General features: G+C 35.3%; 1 protein-coding gene across 4 annotated transcripts in view; it reads left to right on the forward strand.

Annotated features, from left to right (window-relative positions):
- The window catches only part of HMGCLL1 (3-hydroxy-3-methylglutaryl-CoA lyase like 1), a 75,377-nt gene that overhangs the window by 13,241 nt on the left and 41,743 nt on the right, over window positions 1–20,393 (forward strand). For 2 of the 4 annotated variants that reach the window (XM_059842711.1, XM_059842712.1), the window contains exons 2-5: window positions 7,056–7,133; window positions 8,103–8,210; window positions 11,593–11,688; window positions 12,752–12,900. In XM_059842711.1, coding sequence (XP_059698694.1) covers window positions 7,056–7,133; window positions 8,103–8,210; window positions 11,593–11,688; window positions 12,752–12,900 — 431 coding nt within the window. Of the gene's footprint in view, window positions 1–7,037; window positions 7,134–8,102; window positions 8,211–11,592; window positions 11,689–12,751; window positions 12,901–20,393 lie in introns of all 4 variants that reach the window. The other 2 variants (XM_059842713.1, XM_059842714.1) reach the window with 2 other exon arrangements.

Here is a 20,393-nt window from a genome sequence, read left to right on the forward strand (position 1 = left end):
CCCTTGTTTGTTGCTTGAATAAAACATTATTCTTTGGGATTACTATCATAGCATCTGATAGCTGTAGCCTCCAGTGGATAAGAATATAAATCAGAGAGATTTAATACTCAAAACACTAATGTTCAGATGCATTTTATGAGTGCTGCTACTCTAATCTGAAAAGTGTGATATTTCTGGCCTTCATCAACAAAGCTTATCCTTAAGGTGCTAAGCATTAACAACTACTCTGCTTTTGTTTTAGGTGCAACTGATAGAAAGGGTCAAAGGAGGGAGAAATAGGCTGCATTCTAATCCCAGCCTGCTTGACTTGGGTTAAAGAAATACTCAAGGAGTATATCTCTGAATTGTATGTTAAGGAACAAGGTTCAGATATTACAATGAACTCTAGAATAAGAAATTTCTCTGTCAGGGAGTAGGGAGGGCCAGCAGCTCCCTAAGGGAGGGACCTGAGGCTGGTAACAGGCAGTCCCACAGGAGCCAGGTGGGGTGAGAAGTGTAGGCCTAGAGGGTGTATCCTAGAGGGTAGGCCTAGAAGGGGTTCAAGCACAAGTCCAGGTCATTGGGTGAGTTTGTGGTGTTAAGGGAGGTCCCAAGTTACAGCTGGGAGTTCAGGTCAGTGAGTCACGGCCAGGCTTTAGTCCAGTGGTGGTAAATAGAGCTGGCCATGCAACCGTGTGCCTGTCAGGCAGGTCCATAGTGATGAGAGGGATCCAAGGTCAAACTGCAAAGTCAGTCCATGGGTCTAGATCTGGATTGATGTGAATACTCTGCTTACAAGGGAGTCATGGGAAAACAAGGAGGCAAGAATTAAATTGGTCTGATTTGCTTCTAGGCTGTAGTTTGGGCAGAAGAATAGAGATCATGCCAGTTGCTCCAAAGAGATGCTCTGAAATGACTTAGTATCCTCTTCATTGGACTGATGCTAGCGGAGGTTTCTTAACCTTGGTCTGAATACCTTTGCTAGATTTGCTGTGGCTTTGGAAGACCTATTGTAAATGATTTTCAAAAGGAATAGTAATTTATAGATGCTTTTTTGATTTTTGAAATTTGTAACTATGTTCATGAGTAGTGTAGTTGAGTGTGACTTGAATGTTCTAGTTTCGTGTAATAGTATTCTTAACAAAGCAACTGGGTTTTTTTCAGTCTTTTGGGCATTCCTTACTAATGTCATTTGTTACCTTTTGATTTGCAAGCTCATCAGAATACTTGACAGAATTTTTTTTTTCCAAATCTTAATTTCTATTTTCTAAATAAAAGTAATAGTTTTTTCTTTGTTTATTAGTTAATATTATTTGTACTTCATCACTTTTGTCTTTATTATTAAAATCCTCTTTGTAAACAGGATTAGATTAAACAACTGGCCCCTCCAGCAACACGAGCATAGGACAGGATTTACTGGACACTTGTGCTTTCTGGCTCAATGGCTAGAGGTCAAGTCAGGTGCATCCCAAATGCACAAGGATGCCTGTACTTAGCCATCTGACCTGTGCCCCTACTGTTTGCTGCATTGTTGGATAAGATTTTGGCCATTGCTGACAGTGCTGAGAAGTGGCTTCATTCAGTTGGCCATGTTTCATTGATGAGCATAAGTCTCATGATTCAGTTGGTGGGCATAAGTCTCATAATTCAGTTAAATTCATTTTTGTTTAAAATCATATTTCTTACTTGTTCATATTAATTGCTTTTTTTGTAAACCACCCTGCAACAATAAGAAGTAGTATACTAGCAGATTATATTGGAATTTAATAGTTAATGTAAATGACAGTAGAATATTAGGGCTATAATTTTACCATAGAAATCCTTACAGTGAGTTCTCTCCCAGTTCAGACCATCCCCTGATATATGTAAATCACTACTCTTTCCTAAGCTCAAACAAACCTTCTGACCTCAATGAATATTTGGTTTATTCCAGGTGAGTTAACTCTGAACTTAACTAATTTTATTCTGTAATGATTTACTTGGATTTTATATTTTGCTGTCCAATGAAAATCTCCAGTTGATTGAATGTGAATATGTCTACTCATTAAGTGCCAGCCTACTGTTTTATCTATGACATCCTAGTTTATAGCCCAGCATCAGTTTTGTCATTTCATTTTCTTACTTGGTCAGCATCAGAAACAATATGGAGAGTCCTAAGTATTATCTTGCATATTGCTTTTATTGAAATGCATCTGGGATTTCAGTGGAATTTTGTACTCTGCTGTAACTGCTTGTTTGTGGTATGTCTGTGTTAACATTCAGGTCATGAATATGGAATGATATAATAAGAAAACTTCACGTGATGAAAGATTCTTGGGGTTGAAGGTTTTTGCTAGTCATGGTCCATTCATGGCTACTCTTCTCCCAGTGGTCATGTCAGCAGCATGCAGCAGAAATTCAAGAATGAATACTCAGTCTATCTTTACTGAGGGATATTCCTCCGGTGCATCCCACTGTTTTTTGAATCCTCTCCATTTTTTCTCTAGTTAAGCTGGGAATTAATATGTTTTCTATCTGCCTTCTAGTAGTGTGAACTATGTGAACAAGGATTTTAATTTCTTCCTGTTTATTTCCTCTATATCTTGTAAAGTTTAGAGACATCTAAGTGTTCAGAAGATTGACCAGTTTTCTTTGTTCTCCTTCCAGCAATCATGTTATTTATCTTAGAGCCTTTTCCCAGTTTTTGGGCATTTTTCCATGTCACTGCAGGTATACATTATGGAGTTATGATGCCACCGCCCTGCTGATTCTTGTTGAAAACTGCTTTCCTGAGTAATTTGTTCAAGATGGACCTACCTTTGTTCAGTTGTCCTCTGTGCCAGAACACCACCTTGTGGAAAAGGAAAGCAGAGCTTTATCGTAGATGGATTGAAAAGACCTGAACCTCCAGATTCTTCACTTTTGTGTTTTTCAGTTACCTTTGAGAAGCTCTGGGTAACATTTGCCATTGCTGTTTCTGCCCTTATGAATGACCTTCATGGAATAAAAATCAGAAGGCTGAAAGAACCTCAGCACCTTAAGTCAAAGTAGTGACAGAGCTTAAAAAGTGTGTTTATTTAATCTTCTAACATTTATTGTTGAATTAGGGAGATTATACTGCTTTAATTAAAAGTTACTAGGGTTTTCTGTAATGAACCTAAATTTGCAGCTATTTATAGTTGAGAGAAAATGTTTCCATACAGAAATTTGGCATTCAATGTCTCAAGCTAAATGGTTTGGTTTTCCTTTTTCTGTTTCTTTTAAAAATACTCTTTGGCTGCATTCTGTTTTGAGAGAGGCAATTTTTTTGTGGTTTTATATGCTTTTTGTGCTCCCTTGGCAAGGCTTGATACATGAAAAACAAATTTTCCAGGCTCTTAGTCTTTTATGTCAGCTATTTCCTTTTTGATATTTAAAACATGATACTTTGGTGGTCATTACTTTCTAACAGAGACCCTGTATTATTCAATAAGCAGTCACCCTAAGTATTTGCCAATACTACTTTTCATATATTTCATAAAAATGGTTCATATCGTTCAATCTAGTAAATATTTTTTATGAAACAAAATTGTATACCTGACATGTTTAGTGGTACTAAAATTGGTACTTGTGTATTTCTGCAAAGTTCAACATTTCTCATTCATTTAAAATATGAAAACTGGTTTGCATTTTTCTGTTTATTTCTATTTTCTAATTATTATCTGTAGGGCATTTAATGCCATACTTAAAGGTGTTGAAATTTTCTAAGTTGGTGCCGTTGGTTCAGAAAATCATTCTTTTACCCAGGGGTGTGGTGTACATTTGAAAAGCTCTGGTCAGAGTTTGGGGAAATGAGTCCTTCAATTCATGAACCCCAAGTCCTGGTTGAGGTCTGATGCCATCCAGGTAGTAAACAGAGAAGGGTTTAAACTCTGCCTAAGTTCTTACAGACTTCAGTGTGTTCTGTGCACTTGAAGCTTCACTAGTGAGTGCAGATGGCATTGAGCCTGGCACAGAATATGACTCATGGCTCAGGTGATTTCTTCAGATGTTATTTAAGTAATGTCCAGATATTCTGCAAGTGCAGCACTCTGATCAGAAAACTTCCTGGAAAGTGGAGTCTCCTTTTTCTTCCCAACAGCTTTGCCAAGTACATATTTCCTTCTCTCTTGGAAGAGTGTCCCAACAGCTAGTTACTGAGTATTCATTCACAGGACAGGTGAGATTCCAAGGAGTTCAGTTGTCCTTGGATTCAACTTGGGCTACAGCATAGAAAAATGCTAGACTCACTTTAGCAGAAGATGGTACACATACTCATAGACTCCAATTTGTTTCTCTGTTCTATCCAGCAGAAATGGACTGTAAAATGTATAAATATTATACAAATATATAGAGACTTGAACCTAAGTATTCTGTCTGTCTTTGACTTGCTTGTTATCTGAGCTTCAGCAATGCAGCATAAGATAAATTATTAGTTATGCTGGGGAGAAGGCTATCAGAGCAGAATGTGTGAGATGAATAAGAAACTGGCTGGGGAGGAAATAGGAGATAATGTTGAAAGCAAATTTATTAGACTGGAAAGACATTGCAGGTGGAGTTCTTCTTACTTCTTAGCATCTTTCTTCTATAGCATTACTCTAATTTTTTTTAGATAATACATGTTTGTACGAAAATAAGGTAATGATAGTCCAAAAGTTTTCACAAGAAAGTATGAAGATGCTAATATCTGCTGATAATAGAAGGACAGGAGACATTTTCAGTATAGCATTGGATGCCATACAGGTGAAACTGAGTGACATTGAAGACAGGAGTAATCAATGTACGAGAAATAAAATTAGATTAAATACAATGCAAAACAAGACTCCTCTGGACTCAGAGCCAAGAAGTTTACTCTAAGCTGTTAGTTCATCAGCTTGAAGAGTGTACAGATTTGTTTATATTACTGCCTTGAGTTTGTAGTAAGTGGGAGTCATTCCCTATGTGGTATTCAGTGTTGTTCTCACTCCGTGAACAGTGAATTCAAGTTGAGTCTGACTAGTGAACGGGAAGGCTATAGAGAAAATCAGGGGTAGAGTTGCTTGGACTATGGTTCAAAGAGATTGTATATCTGTATCACAATATCACAGACAGAAAATAAAAACCAGTACTTGAATGCCTTTCTGCAATATCCCTTCCAAACTTTTCACCCCTATGAACTCCAAGGGCTGCAGACATCACCTGATGTGGCTGTGGGAACTATTCTGAAAAGACAAGTACAGCTCTTGATTGTCACAAAATTTTGCCGCAGTAGGCACTAAATAGGATTTATAAGATTTGGCCTAGAAAATGAATGCTTTTGCTCTCAAAGTTTTATGGACATTTTTCATGCTCTAAATTATGCTTTGGTTCACATAATCTATTTTAGCTCTTTTTTTATTTTCTAGTCACAGCTTCACTCATAGCACAGCTGTGGCATTTGTCTTGCAACAAGAAGGATCTGATAATCATGAAATAACCCAGATTTATGCCTGTAGTGCTGAAGCAGTGCCATATTTGTGAAAATAACTTAAGAGGAACAATATGCAGCAGATGTGAAGGTTTTACCTTCACATTTAAGTAGGTTTATACTGTCAGTGAGTGTGGGCTTAGCAGGGCCTGACAGAGTTTCAATTTACCAGATGTTCCATGTGATCAAATAGATGCTATACAGCTGTTTCCTATTCTTTTTACTGGGCTCAGATAAATACACAGTAAATGGTCTGAAATATATTTATTGTATTTTGGCAAGTCCTGCAGAGAACTGCCCACAGGCACCAAGAATGCAAGGAGAAGCCAAGGGTGCTCATAGGCATGCTCATTTTCCATTACTGAGGAGAAATTAGCAGCCGTTTGGTTTAAACAACTCTGATGATACTAGTCAGGGAGGAATAAAATATGGGGTTTTCCTTTGGTTGTGGATGTTGTGAGATTAGTGGCTGTATTTACGGAGTGTCCCCAGTCTGGGGGAGCTGTTACTCCCACGGGCAGGAGCTGTCCCCCTGTGCTGACACTGTCACCCTTCCAGTGGTGTTAAACTCCCAGGAGAGGTGCTGGGGATTGGAGCAGCTGTCCTGCAGGTAGCTCGTGCTAATCCCAGCTCAGGCTTTCAACATTGGAATGGAGAACTGGTTTGGCTTCTGTCCTCCGTGCAATACAGAAAACAGGGGATTTCCAGAGCTCCTGGCAAAGCTGCCTGTGTCTCTCCTGTCCACTCCTGAGCATGGACAGCGTGCCCCAAATTAGCCATGGGGTGTGTTTTTAAGGGCACACAGCTTTTGGTTCAATCCAGCCAACTGCTCTGAACTGTTCCAGGACATCTAGGCCCAGTTTACATTAACTGCCACACATGTCAACTTGATTCAATCACAGAGCAACTAAATAATAAAAAAGGAAGTTTCATTTCCCTTCACCTGCTTTTCTGTTCTCATTTCTCCTTCCTCCCCCTTCAGTTCCCCATGCTCTCCTTAGACCTTTGACCTTACTGCTGCCTTCCTTCCCTCCTGTTCCTGTCAGCTTCCTGCCTTTCCAGAGCTGCTCTTATATCTGAAAAATTCTCCTTCTTATTTACTAGAGGCTTTCCTTGTTTGCCTTTGAATCCTTTTTTAAAACCTTCATCTTCAGTCAGAGAAATAATTTTCATTTTTCATTAATAATCTCTCTAACATCTCTTGACTGCTATGTTCTTTTTAGATTTATAGCCAGGTCTTGCAAACGTTTACAGAGAAGTACCTGTTAAGTTAAATTGAGAACATTCAGTTATAAGTTTGGAGGACTGGATTGTTCATTGGAAAGATTTTTGAAATGGAAATATTTCTCACTGTAAAATTCAATGTTCATTTATGGTTCTATATATATTTTTAATAAACCTTTGTGACCTCAAAAGAGCAGTGGAACATTCACTAACTTCTGGTTTTAACTTTTATTCCTTAGGTCAAGGTGTGAAACATGTTCTCACAGATTTTTAAATGTGCTGACCAAACGTAATGTTGACAATATGACTTTATACCCAGAATCATATGGAAGGACAAGTACAAGCTGTACCTTTTGATCTTGGTGTTGATCTTAATTGTTTTATTTTTCAGTATTGATTTTTATTTCAGGAACCTCAAGCATCTGGACTGCCTGAGTACATAAAGATTGTAGAAGTTGGGCCAAGGGATGGATTGCAAAATGAGAAGGTAACTTTTCTCTTTTTTTTTTTTTTTTTTTTTGACATGGATGTTAGTGTTATTTTCATTGTATAGAACATGTACATCCTGCTAATTATGTTTCTTTCATTTTGTATTATTAAATATATCTATTTTCATATAGATAACTTACCTTTATATTAGAATGAAAGTGTATTCCTATTTACTCAGCTTTTAGATCATATAATTTCTTTCTATTCTTGGCTAACTAGCCTTTCTGTTACTCAGCATTTAATTTTACTGGACTTTGTCTTGTCAGTCAATAATATTCTGCTGTGACATAATTGGTAAACACAACGAACCACTGGCTATCTTTGTAACTTGTGTTTCTGCTTCAAGTGTTAATGTAGAAGGAATAGTAAAATAGTTTTTATCGTGTTTCCTGCTGAAGAGAAACAGGAGAAAAATATTACTCTTTTGATAGCACTATTTGCCTGAAGGGTGGTAGGGAAGCATGGAAGAAGATTGGAAGAGATTATAGGGTACATGTATAGAAACAGTCATCTATTTCCACAAACAGAAGGATAAGGTCTCATATATCATTGTTACTGATACCAGAGATGTTAGTGATATTAGCAGAATAGAGTTACTCTGCCACAGCTGTGGAGCTTTATTCCTCCCATTTTTCACTGGTCACACTGTTAGTATTTCCTTTGTCAGTTCTTGTTAGTTTGGTGTTTGGTTAATAACAAATAAGGAGGCCAAATCTCTAACCTGTTACACAGAAGTGCTTCCTGTTGTGATGGACAGCAAATGGAGTGATATCATGTATACTGCCCAGTACCTTCCTTATGCTTTCCTTATACTTACTACTGTCAGGAAACAGGAGAGTTATGCTAAAATGTGTAAGAGTAGTTCATTATTTTATAAAAAAGTATTGCTTACATACAGGGAACGTTTCACTTTAAAAAGTTTCTCATGTATGAAATACTTTGCTAAAGTATGTCTCCATGTCTATAGGTGATAGTCCCAACTGATATAAAAATTGAGTTAATCAACCAGCTTTCCAAAACAGGCCTGCCTGCAATAGAAGTGACCAGTTTTGTTTCATCCAAATGGGTGCCTCAGGTATGTAAAATCAGCTCTATTCACAACTATTTCAATTTAAATGCCATTCCATTTATTTATGTAACATTCAGTTCTAACTAAAGATTTGGGATGGTGACACATCATTAATATAATTTAATGTTGCTCCTGCTTCTTTTCTACTCTACTAAAACCAGTAGTCATTGATGTAAAAAAGAAAAGTAGTATACATTATTTTCTTTTTCTCTAAATGAAATGTAATTTTCCACATTTGCAAATGTGTTTGGAAGATCTAAATTTGGGACGTTTGTATATGTAGTAGTAGTTAGGCACATTACTTATTTTGGAGTTCTAACACTCTATCAGCAACTTCACTTAAATTTTGATGAATCATAAAAATTTTCTTATTATTTTTCCAGAATTCATTTTTACGATTGGTAGAATTCAGCGGAAACCTAGCTTTTCTGGAATTGGCAGCAAAACTGCATTGGCATTAGAGTGCCACATTTCCATTTTAGACTTAACACTGCAAATTTAGGCGTAGTACTGAAGTTTACTATTTTGTGCAAATTAATTATTTCCTGCAAACATGGAAATAAGTCAGTATTTATCTATGTAATTGCAACTGTTTTTCAAGAAATTGCACACTTGTTTGCACAGAAGCATTTGAATACTTTGTATTTGACAAGAAGCATACAAGTTATTTACAAATTAAACAAGAATTTAATTAATTTGAGAAAATACTTCAGTTTTAACAATGTCTATTGCATTTTGCACATCTGACAGAATGTAGATAAAGTTTGTCCATTTTAAAATGAGAATGCGTCCTGGGCCTGGACTGTATTCTAGGCTTTTCTCTGAGAAAAACATAGTACATCCATGTTTGTTCAAGAGTTAACAAAGCAAATTGTACAGCACACTGAGGGACTCCTTTGCTTTATTTCAGTGTTCTCAGGGTCACCAGAGAAGAGTCTAGAAGAAGGGTAATAGGAAAGGTGAAGAGAAGAGTGTCTATGCAGCATTTATTTGGCATCAGTGCAGGGGCAATGATCTCTGGTCTGCTAAAAGGGAATAGGTGAAGTTTTTCTAAGTGCCTTCACACTTTGTCAGTTACTTCAATAGAGACTAATGACATTTTTCAAATGTTAGAAGAAAATGTCTAAAGCAAAGTTGAATTTCTTCCTTTCTTCTCTATTTCCTTTTCCTCTGAGCCATTGCGAGTATCAAATTTAGCACAGGTTTGTCAGTTTAGAAAAAAATGAGCAATCCCTTCTTATCTCAAATTCATTCAATTAATACTTTGTTTTAATGGCTTAATTAGTGTCTAATTTTTTTTTTTTTTATTTAAAAGATAAGATTGTGTTGCTTTGACAGAGAGTGTAGTGTTGACTTTGTCTTTTCTTTGCTCTTTCTTTTTTTCATAGGTCATGGGAATAGAATTTACAGTTATGTTTAGATCACTCATTCACTTATTTCTGTTTTAGTATTTTAAATTTTTTATGGTTTCCCATCCACTGTTGTCTTTGGCAAAGATATTTTTTTACTGAAAAATCTAAAAGAAAAAGTTCCACAGTAGCAAGGTGCCATATAAAACAGGATACCACACCTATAACATAAACAGCCAAAATTATAAATATCTACTATTAGGAAGGTTATTTTTAAAGAAATTGGGAAAAGAAGTATTTTATTACAATTTAAAATCTTATAACATGCAATATGTGCAAAGATGGGTTTTTACTTACAGGAAAAATAGCAATGGGACAGATTTAATATTTATAATATTATTTGGATCTGGCAGGTTTATACTGGTTGAAAAAGTGTCACTTTGGTTTTCCAGTATATTTTAAGACAGGCTATAATTGTGGAGAGTGAATTTAGTTCCAGCATTTGACATTTAATTTATCATTTGGTTTCAGACATTCTTTTTTGCCCTGAGTAATGTAGCTACTACTTATATTAAATTAAGGAATGAAAAATTGTTCTTAAATAACTAAGGTGTTAACAGAGGTTTTTTGTGAGGCTATCAGACCAATTTGCTTCACATAGAAGCACATACAAAAATTTGTGTTTTATCACTTATTTCCTGATAAGAAAAGAGTTGTGTCTGGCTATAGAACACCTTTTCTACCATATGTCCACTTCCTTATAGATACATATTGGGCTTATTTTTGAAGAGGAATACATAGTTTTTTCTGGGTTTTTTTATCCATTCATCTTCACAGAAGGTAGCTGATGACAGGAAGATTCCAGGCTGCAAGCAGTATTTTTAGTTAATAGTGTGGTGTAATTTAATACCATGTATTTAGAATTGTGGTACTGCATAGCTATCAAGAGGGCATCTGCTGAAAGTGAGGGGTAATGAAAGCTCTGTAGTTCATATATCTTTTTACATGGTACTTCTCAAAATACTTTTCACCAGTGTGGAAAGAAACAGAAATCCAACTTAACAGTGTTTGCTTGAGAGATTTGCTTTTATGAGAGCTCATTTAAAAAGCATTTAATGTGCATTATTCTTTTTTTAAAACTCAGAATCTTTAAGACATTAAATAAGAGGGATATGTTTTATTTTGTATTGTTTTCAGGTGTGCACAGCATTGAAAAATATTTGTTTTCAACCCACTTATTTTAAGAAAATGTGCTTCTCCAGAGAATCTACCTTTTATTAAGTGATTAAGTGTTTTATTCATCTTCATCAGTACAGGGAGTATATTTAATCTTGAATGTAAGAGTAAAAATGTAATAGTATCTTGAAAAGGCAGGTTTTCTTTTGTGAGGGGACACTAAGGAAAACAAGTACTCTGATCTTTGCTATAATAAAAAAGTATTTTCTTCTTCAGAAAGAAACTTCTGAATGTATTAAAACATTGCACTATGCGGACATCTTGATTTTGCTGTCTCTTTAAGAATAGACGTGTTTGGTCTTGAAATGTTCTGATTACAGTTTTGAGTAATTCAAGTTCAGCTATGCTTAACATTGTGAGGTTGCATTTATCAGAGTGCTGAAGTTTTCAAGATTTCTATGTTTCTTAAATCTCAGTTATTCTGTTAATTCCACCTATTAAGTCCAGTGAAACAAAGTTAAAGTTGCTGTAACACTTCATGAACAGCATGATCATAAGTCTGTCAAATTATAATGCAAATTATATTTTTACAGATAGACACAAAGGAACACTGTCAAATTCTTAGCCCAGTTCTATATTCACACAGATCTAAAAAAATTGCTACACAAATAGTCAAAAGCTAAGAAATTAAAAGAGTATTTGTACAAAATCAGTTTAACCTCCTTGTTGTTAGACTTTTTGTTTGAACTGTAAAAGTAATGAAGGCAGAAACACAGTCTAAGCCAATTTCTATTTAGCTATATAAAATCAGAAAATAACTGCTGATCAATACAATTTATTTATTTATTTATTTATTATTTTAGATGGCAGATCACAAAGAAGTAATGAGGGGCATTGAACGGCATCCTGGAGTCCAGTATCCTGTTCTCACACCTAATCTTCAAGGTTTTCATTCTGCTGTAAGTGCTTTCATAGGTCTTGTCCACATTTACCTCTTTTATGTTTCAGACACTTTCAGTTCAGTACCAGAATCTAGCTATTCAATATCAGAAATAAGCCATAGTTTTTTTCACTGAAAACTCCCAATTTTCTTTATGAAAAATGGGGAATTCGCAGAGTGATGTTAAGCTCATATTTTAGTGTAGGCATTGACTAGGAACTTTGTAAGTTCCTTTAAATGATGCTTGTATGTAAGGGGCAAGACAGTTCTTTCTCTTTGACTTGTTGGCCCTAGAAAAGTTTCTGAAAAGTGTCTTGGTGGAAAACACTGAAGAAGGATGAGGAAACATTCATTTAAATGAAAAAGCTTTATAGCAATTCTGGATTTCATTTTGGTTGGGTTTGAAAGTTTAATTATTTCAGTTTTTCCAAAATGATAGACTTGAAGTGTGTAAAAGAGCGAAAATGGAGCAGTTCAGTCTTCTTAAAATATACCCATTGTTAGTCTAATCTTTACAATTCTTTTGTTTTTTGAAAATTTTTAGTGTTTCTGCTTTTGTCCTGATGTAGGAAAGCATACTGCTTGGTGGACATTTGTGGTCTAGCTTATCATTCAGTTCCTATACTGAAATATCTGTTAAAACACAATCCTGTGCATAATTGACTTAACTGTCAACAGTCAGAATATAGTGCTGCAACTTTGTCTCAATGGTAGCTTGTATGAGTTTAATTAATGGTGTTTTATCTCTCTACTGTAGTTAGTGATATAATGAAGGGAAAACAATGAAAAAATACTTGTAGATGATTCCTACATCTTATTCCCTTTATCATTCATCACTTTAAAAACATGTTTAACTAATTGCTAAGAAGAGGTAGAAAATATGCCACAGTGAATGATCTCAAAATTTGATTCAATCTGTTTGTATGCTATAGCTTAAAAAAAATTGGAATTAAAATTAGATTTTAGATATGTATGACATACTTAATATACTTTAAAATTTTAGAATGTTGTACAGAATTAAATGCTCAACCTAATACTTTAATATAGTATCATGATTCTGTTTTCTCGAAATGTTTTTTTAGATTGCAGCAGGAGCTACAGAAGTCTCGGTATTTGGCGCAGCATCTGAATCTTTCAGCAAAATGAATATTAATTGTTCAATTGAAGAAAGCATAGAAAGGTTTGAAGAAGTCACTAAATCTGCAAGGAATATGAATATTCCAGTGCGTGGGTAAATATACTGATTCTAAAGTAATACAGAGATACTGGAGTCATTGTTACAGGGGTTATTTGCTATCAGTAAAAAAGTTTATTACCAAATTTTTACGTTGAAGGTGAATTGTAATAATAATCTTTACTGTGAGTTTTATTTTTAGGATTGAATATATTTAGTTATTTTTGCATATTTAACTACTGATGGTAATTCTTTTGCTGTGGAAATTTAAAAAAGAAAGAAGTATTTATGAGATTTTATTATAAAAATTAGTTTTTACTGCCACAGATGACAGAACAAAATTTCTTTTGTGCTGTTGAGAATTTGTAACACTAGCACCTTAAAAAATGCCCTATGAATTTTTATTTTATTGTAGAATTCATAATCTATTAGTACACACATTGCAGCATTAAGGTATAAAATTGAGAAAACAAATTTACTCTTAAGAAAAAACTTATTCTGTACATAAGTTATCCTGAAAACCCAGACATTGAAATTTTTGAGTCTCCATTGCATAAAACTCTAGAATTATCCAGCATTTATTTTTTAATTTAAAATTATCCTGAATGGTACTCAGTCTTGAACAGTATAGATTTTCATTTCCATTTTCTTTTGCATCACAGGTAAGAACTACTTATCTAAGATTATTTGTGAAGGTCCTTGTGAATGCAGAAGGGCTCACATGGATTCAAGCAGAATCCCAGCAGTGAGATTCCTTGAGGATTACTAGCAGTGTAAACTACATCATGCTCAGAAAATACCTAGACTTGAAAATAGGTAGAGGTGGATACCTCAGAGGCTAAGTGCCTGAAAACCAGTCTGGGAATAAATACTGGTTTCTCTCTTTGCTCCAGAAATAGTGATGAGGTAATGCTACTGCACACGTTTTTCACAACAGTGTGTGGTTGTTTGAGCATTTGCCTGGAGAAAGGGAAATCTGACTTCTAGTTATAACTGTGCCCCAGAGGATCACAGAACAGCAGTATGGTTTACGTTGAGAGAGAACTCTGGGGATCATTTTGTCCAGCCCAAGGATTTGTGGGTGTTGGTTGGCAAAAAACTCAACCTGAGCCAGCAGTGTGTGCTCACAGCCCTGAAAGCCAGTTGTGTCCTGGCTGCATTAAAAGCAGGATGGCCAGCAGGGCAAGGAAGGGGATTCTGGCCCCTCTACTCTGCTCTGATGACATGCCACGTAGTATGCTGCATAGAGTTGTGGTTCCCCAGCATATGAAGGACATGGAACTGTTGGAGCAAGTCCAGCAGAGGAACTGGAGCATGCCACTAACAAGTTCAGGCTGAGAAAGTTGACTCTGTTCACCCTGGAGAAGAGAAGGTTTTGTGCAGACCTCATAGCAACCTCCCAGTATCTGAAGGGGGCTGCAGGGAAGCCAGAGAGGAACTCTTCATCAGGAACTGTAATGACAGGACAAGGAGGAAAAGCTTCAGGATGAAAGAGTAGGTTTCAATTAGATACTAGGAAGACATTCTTTACTGTGAGTATCTTAAGGCACTGGCACAGGTTGCCCAGAGAAGATGTGGATGCTGCATCCCTGGAGGTGTTGTTCAAGGCCTGGTTGGATGGAGCTCTGAGCAACCTGATCTATTGGAAGGAGGTCTCCCTGCCCATTTCAGAGGTGTTGGGGCTAGGTGATCTTAAAGGTCCCTTTCAGCCCAAACCATATTGTGTTTCTATGATTTTCACACACACACACAGAGACACAGACACACACACACACACACACCCACTTGCCAACCAAGGATAGCTCATAAATGCTCAGATTCCTTTTCCTTAGCCTGGGTATATTTCAGGAGGAAAATCACCAAATAGAGAAGTAGGGATGTTCACTGTATTAAGAAATAGTAACTTATACCAGAGTTGAAATACTTTTTCCAGTTGCTGATCTGCCAGGAGAGTCATATACGAGCCACTTCTCGTATGAGAGGTCTGTTATTTAAAAGCTGTCTGCCACCACTGTTCATCACTTTTTTTCTAAAACTAAATTCTGAGCTGAGAACATAGCTAGCAATTTGAGTTCTCCAGGAGGATTAAGCTCAGGGATGCCTGAACTTTAGGTCCCAGACAAGCATGGTTAAGGGAATTCAGACAAAACAGCAAGTGTATAGCAACAAATCTTATCCACTTGTGAACACTTTTACACTAAACTTCTATTTTCTGTTTTTTTCAGATGTCTAGGAATGTCAGGAAATATTTTCTGTTTTATATTCCTGTGTTTAACTAATAAAATTCAACTAAATGGTGCAATATAGGCAACCGACCATACTCAAAACCTATGTTTTGTAGAAGTTTTTGGATAATTATGGAGGATGTCAAAGAAGGGACTTTGCAACTTGTCCATAATGATGAAGAAGCCCCTGTGGTATCCTGTAAATTGATTTTCTGCTTAAAATATTAACTTGTCTTCTATGCACTCATTTTCATATGTTTGAAAAAGTGGCAGTGTGGTGCTTCTTGCCCCCCCCCCAATTTTGTCTATTGAATTTGTAACATACCAGAAGCAATTATTATGGCACCAATACCTTGATGTGATGGAAGTTACTATTCCCATGACAGGATTCTGTAACATTCCCAAACATTTGTTATCTACTGTCTGACAAACCATGTGGCTTTTATTTTTCTTCACACAGAAAAAGAAAGAAAATAAAAGAAAAAAAAAAAAGAAGAAGAGAGTGAAAGAAGTAGGAGGCAGAAAATTGTAAAACAGAAGAACAACACAGCAAAAAAAAGAGTAATAATTTAAAGAATGAAAACAAGGAAAAGAGATAAAAGGGAGGAATACCAAGAACCAGGTGGGGAAGCAAACAGAACAGTACAGAGATGAAGAAAAAGGATATAATTGAACTCAGGGAAAATACAATCAGATTATATTTTGAAAGTGCTTACTTTGTGTATTCAGTAGAGATATCTCTAATTTCAGTGCAATACGCAAACATAAGATAAACTTCATACAGTACATGCAGGAAAATTTTCTTGAGTCTGTCATGCCAGGTGCAGTATGTTACAGAACACTTCAACAGAGAAATGCTTAATATCAGATATGCTACAAAGTGAGCAGATTCAAAGTTGTGAATGAAAATCATGTAAGTGCACTCCAGCTTTCTTCCTTAGGCTTACAGGATAAGTGAATCATTCAGAAATAAATAGCTATTAATAGAATAATTCAGTTTGTGGTGATGCCTTTTCCTGGTCTTAGAAAATTGAGAGCCAGACACAGTTAAGGATAAGGGGTTTTACCTTGGTATTTTAACAAGGATCCTTCCTTATTGGTGCACCACTTCACCAAGGTGGAATGTGCCACAATGCACACACACATGTGAGACTTTACAAATTAGCATATCTAACAAGGATACCCCTAGTTTACAGGATGTGTTCTAGAGAGATACTAGGTTTGGGATCTTGGTTTCCCAAGATAGTGTGGGGTTTTCCAGCCTCCTACTATGAGGACTTTAGGATGTTTGGTCTCCTGGCCTAACAAAAATACTAGGGCTATGCTATTTTATTAGACCTAAGGAATTACAAGTATGCATGCTAAGAACACTGAGGATATATAAAAGTTGTATGAAAGGTACATAAAAGAAAAGGCAAAAAATCATTTGGCATCAGTGGAACTGTAATGATGTAAAGGATCCAAATAAAGAAGATATGAACATTGAAGAGAAGCTGCATTTAAGTGAATGTTGTGTGTATCTTCATCACATTATATTAGTTTGAGAAATAATTTATCCAGTAAAAAATTGAAGTTGAGGCATAAGAGATAAGATGATGGACTAATGTTACACTTTGACAAATCAAAAAGTTTAAGAGAGAATTGCTGGTATTTTTCCAGGTCATCCAAGATAACTCAATTATAAAGTAGCCAGTCTGCTAAAAAACCTGCTGAAAATCTAAATTGCAGAATATGGAGCCTTATTTCATAACAAAAAGCCTTTTCTGAGGCAATAATTCTCAGTATCCACTAAACATGGATTTCAGTATATGGAAATATTGGAAAGAAGGTTTTGAACACTATATGTTAGAAGATAAAAAAGAACTGGTTAACCCCATACATTTGGATTTTAAGTGCACTTTTAAAAAATCCATCCCAGTAAGATTTTGAAGAGTCAAAGTAGTAATTTATGAGAAATAAAATAGTATTATGGTTCAGACTCTAGACAAATGTGCTTTAAACAGAATAAAAGTATTGTGGTGCATTCACTTGTGTCCCTCCCTGTTCATACTTGCTCAGATGCAGTCCTCATGGGTTGCAGTAACAAGAGTCTATGGAAAGCATTGAGACAGAATGATTGCTTAGACATAATAATCAAAGGGGATTGTTTAGTGTCCATTTACTTCATTACTTTCTTTAAGCTCCAGTATATTTTCTTGAGTAGGATTCTGAAGACCAGAGTAAAATAGCAGAAGCCTGAATATGGAAATAGAGGATTCACAAAGAATTCTTTTTTTAATAGTAGATCTCCCAGCAGCTGAAAAAAGGTGTAAAAGGTGGACTTAAAACTTTCAATTAGTTAAAAAATGAAAGAATGCCCTTAAAGATGAAGCATCAGTTTTGAGCACCAAATCCAGGAAGTAAGTAAATCTGTTTACAACATTTCAGATGCTTGTGAAGAGGGAGGTTATGGAAGCAGTCTGACATTTCAGACTTAATTCTAGATAATTAAACTATGATTTTCTCTGGTAGAAAAGCCTGCACTGCTATAGGGGATTCATTAGTTCTTGAGAGAAAGTAGTTCATTACTTCCCAAATATTGCAGTACATTTGGAAGACTTCTGGAGGTTTTAATTGTATTTAATGAGATAAAACTCTGGGTTTCTCTTCCTCAATGAAAAAATTAAAAGATATTCAGAAAGTAAAAGTTAAACTGAGGTTTCACAGAAATATTCAGTGCCATCTAGGTGACTTTTTCTTGGAAATAAAACAATAAAATAATTAGCAGTTAAAGTCTGTGATTTTTGATCCCATCTTTAGCTGTTGCTAAGGAAGCTGCTTTTAGTGACAGATACAATAAACAGCATTTTGGTATCCTGATTCCATTATTTTTCTTTTAAATGCTGAGACAGTCAAGGGTTTGTAGCAAGTTTTTTTTGATAGTCAGTATTTTGAATAGGTGCTCATGGTTTGACTGGTGGTTATTCCGTTGAAGAAGATTAATGTGAGGTTTCTTGTTGTGTAGATATTATTTACTGACAATAATTATATATCCTTTTTCAGCATTGTTGTAACATGAGGCACATCTGAGCATGACCACATAACAAGCCTCATCTTGTCATCCTAAGTTTTCTAGTAGCTACTAGAGGGAATTAGGCAACTTTCTTGCTGTGGTTTACTGTATGTGCTTTTTAAAAGTACCTGCCATAGGATAAGATGAAACACTCTCTGGATGATCCATCCTTTCTGCTGCAAAGGAGTTTAGGTCCATCTGGTGTTGGTCATTCTATAGGTGGCCTGTCTAAGGCTAGGCTGTGGATGACTATCTCTGATATCAGGAATAAGAACAAATGAATCCCATTCTATTTCTGCATAGGTGAAGGATTAGGACCTTGTAATTTGTGTAAATTACAAGAAATAGAAGAAATGTAGTAATAGGCTTTGTTCTACAAAGTGTCACAAAATGAAGCTATTGACTATACAGAGAAAGATTTTTGCTCTGTGGACTTAATTTTTAATCACCCTTTTAGACATTGGCTGATTTAAAGAACCATCACCAAAACCTGCAGCCCTTCCTCAAGCAAGCTCCCAGGACTACACATTTTAAATTCTAATATAAATTTTGTAGGCTAAATATTTTGCTACAATTAGTAAAGTAATAAAAATAACAATATGCATAAACTATATTTGTGTTCATTTCAATACAGAGATTGTTTCCTCTCTAAAGCGCTATTATTGTTTAAAGTGTTATTTATTTGCAGGAAATGGATAATTTAGTGCCTTGCCCTAACTCCTTATTTGAGCAGTTGAAAAATACTTCCAAAAATAATTTTAAGGGGTTCAAATTGTATTTCCTATTTTTACTGGCAATTTACAATTTATGTAGTGGGCATAAATCATTGGCAATACTTGGATCTTATGAAAAATGCACTCAAACAGTTGAAACTAAACTTTTAGCTTTTGCATGTCTTACTGTTACTACAGCTGCACTAACATTGACTCCATCATCATCCAGAAAATTTATGTTGTCAGCTGTCACATTTAAAATCTGTAGCACAGTCCACAGTTTTCTAAATGTTTACTAAATCAGTTCAAATGTTTATGAAGAATTGAAATGTTGCATATGGTCTTAGAAGTTGGACCATTTATTAGCATCATAAAAGGGCAGGGTTCTGTTGGTTTTTGTTTGGGGTTTTAAGTTAGTTTTTTAATACATGCATAAAAACTTTACAATAACATCTGGGACACGCTCTGTGAAGACGCTCAGCCAAATCAGTTATGAACTGTATGGTCAACTAATTACTACTATGTGTATTTTACATGTAAAATGACACAAAATAGTGCTGGTTTTAAGTTTGCACCTTGCAATGCATGATTCAGGTACTATTAAAAATATCACAACTTCAGTGGTTAAAAATTAAGTCTTAACAGCCAGGATTGATAAAAAATTGTGGGAAATGCTAATTGAAAGTAATCACTTGGATTGTCCTTTAACTTGTGTATCATGAATGTACATATAAAGAAAATGTTAAGTAAATTCTGAATAAGCTGGTTTTTTCCAAGTTGGTGTATTCCATTAAGGTAGATTCTTCTAAGTTTATATATTCTAAAATTTAAAAAGACACAGGAATGAATTGCAATTAGTACGATAGAACAGTAAAGGAAGTAAGGACTGGTATTTTTCTCTCTTTTCCAAAAATGGTGCTGTGGGTCCTAACCATGACATAAAATCAGACTGAAATCACTCTATACTATAGAGTGATTCAATACTATATAGGACTTCCTTATTCATAACAAAACATGAAACAGGGATATAAGCCTGAAAGGTTGTATTTTTTTCCTTTACTAAAAAAACATTTCTCCATGGTCAACAATTAAAAGCAGTATTTATGTCCAAGACCTGAAAAATGTTCATGTGACCAGCCCTTTTAAGGCTGTTTGTTCAAATGTGAACGTATATGCAAATATTTAGAGATTGAGTGTTAAAAATACAGATGCAAATGATTGCTGTAGAATACCTCTCGAGGCATTTCCTTACAAAGCTGCTGCTTCATAAATTAAAGCACATGCAATCACACATTAATTCTGAACTGCTCTATGTAATTCCTTTGTTTATGTCCTATGCCTTTTAAGAATAAGTTGTACAGTGTAGTTCACGGTACATAAAAGCATTTTGAAATGTATCACTATTTGGTTTACATCTGTGTTTGCACAGAATTCAAATATTGGTTGATATACTTGAAATATAGCAATATTTTTTCCTTGACAAATAGATAACAAACAAACACACAACTATGTTGTGTATTATTTTTTTAATATTATTATTACCACCTTTTATATTATGCT

This window comes from Haemorhous mexicanus, chromosome 3 (genome assembly GCF_027477595.1).
Source record: "Haemorhous mexicanus isolate bHaeMex1 chromosome 3, bHaeMex1.pri, whole genome shotgun sequence".
In the NCBI taxonomy this organism is placed as follows: domain Eukaryota; kingdom Metazoa; phylum Chordata; class Aves; order Passeriformes; family Fringillidae; genus Haemorhous; species Haemorhous mexicanus.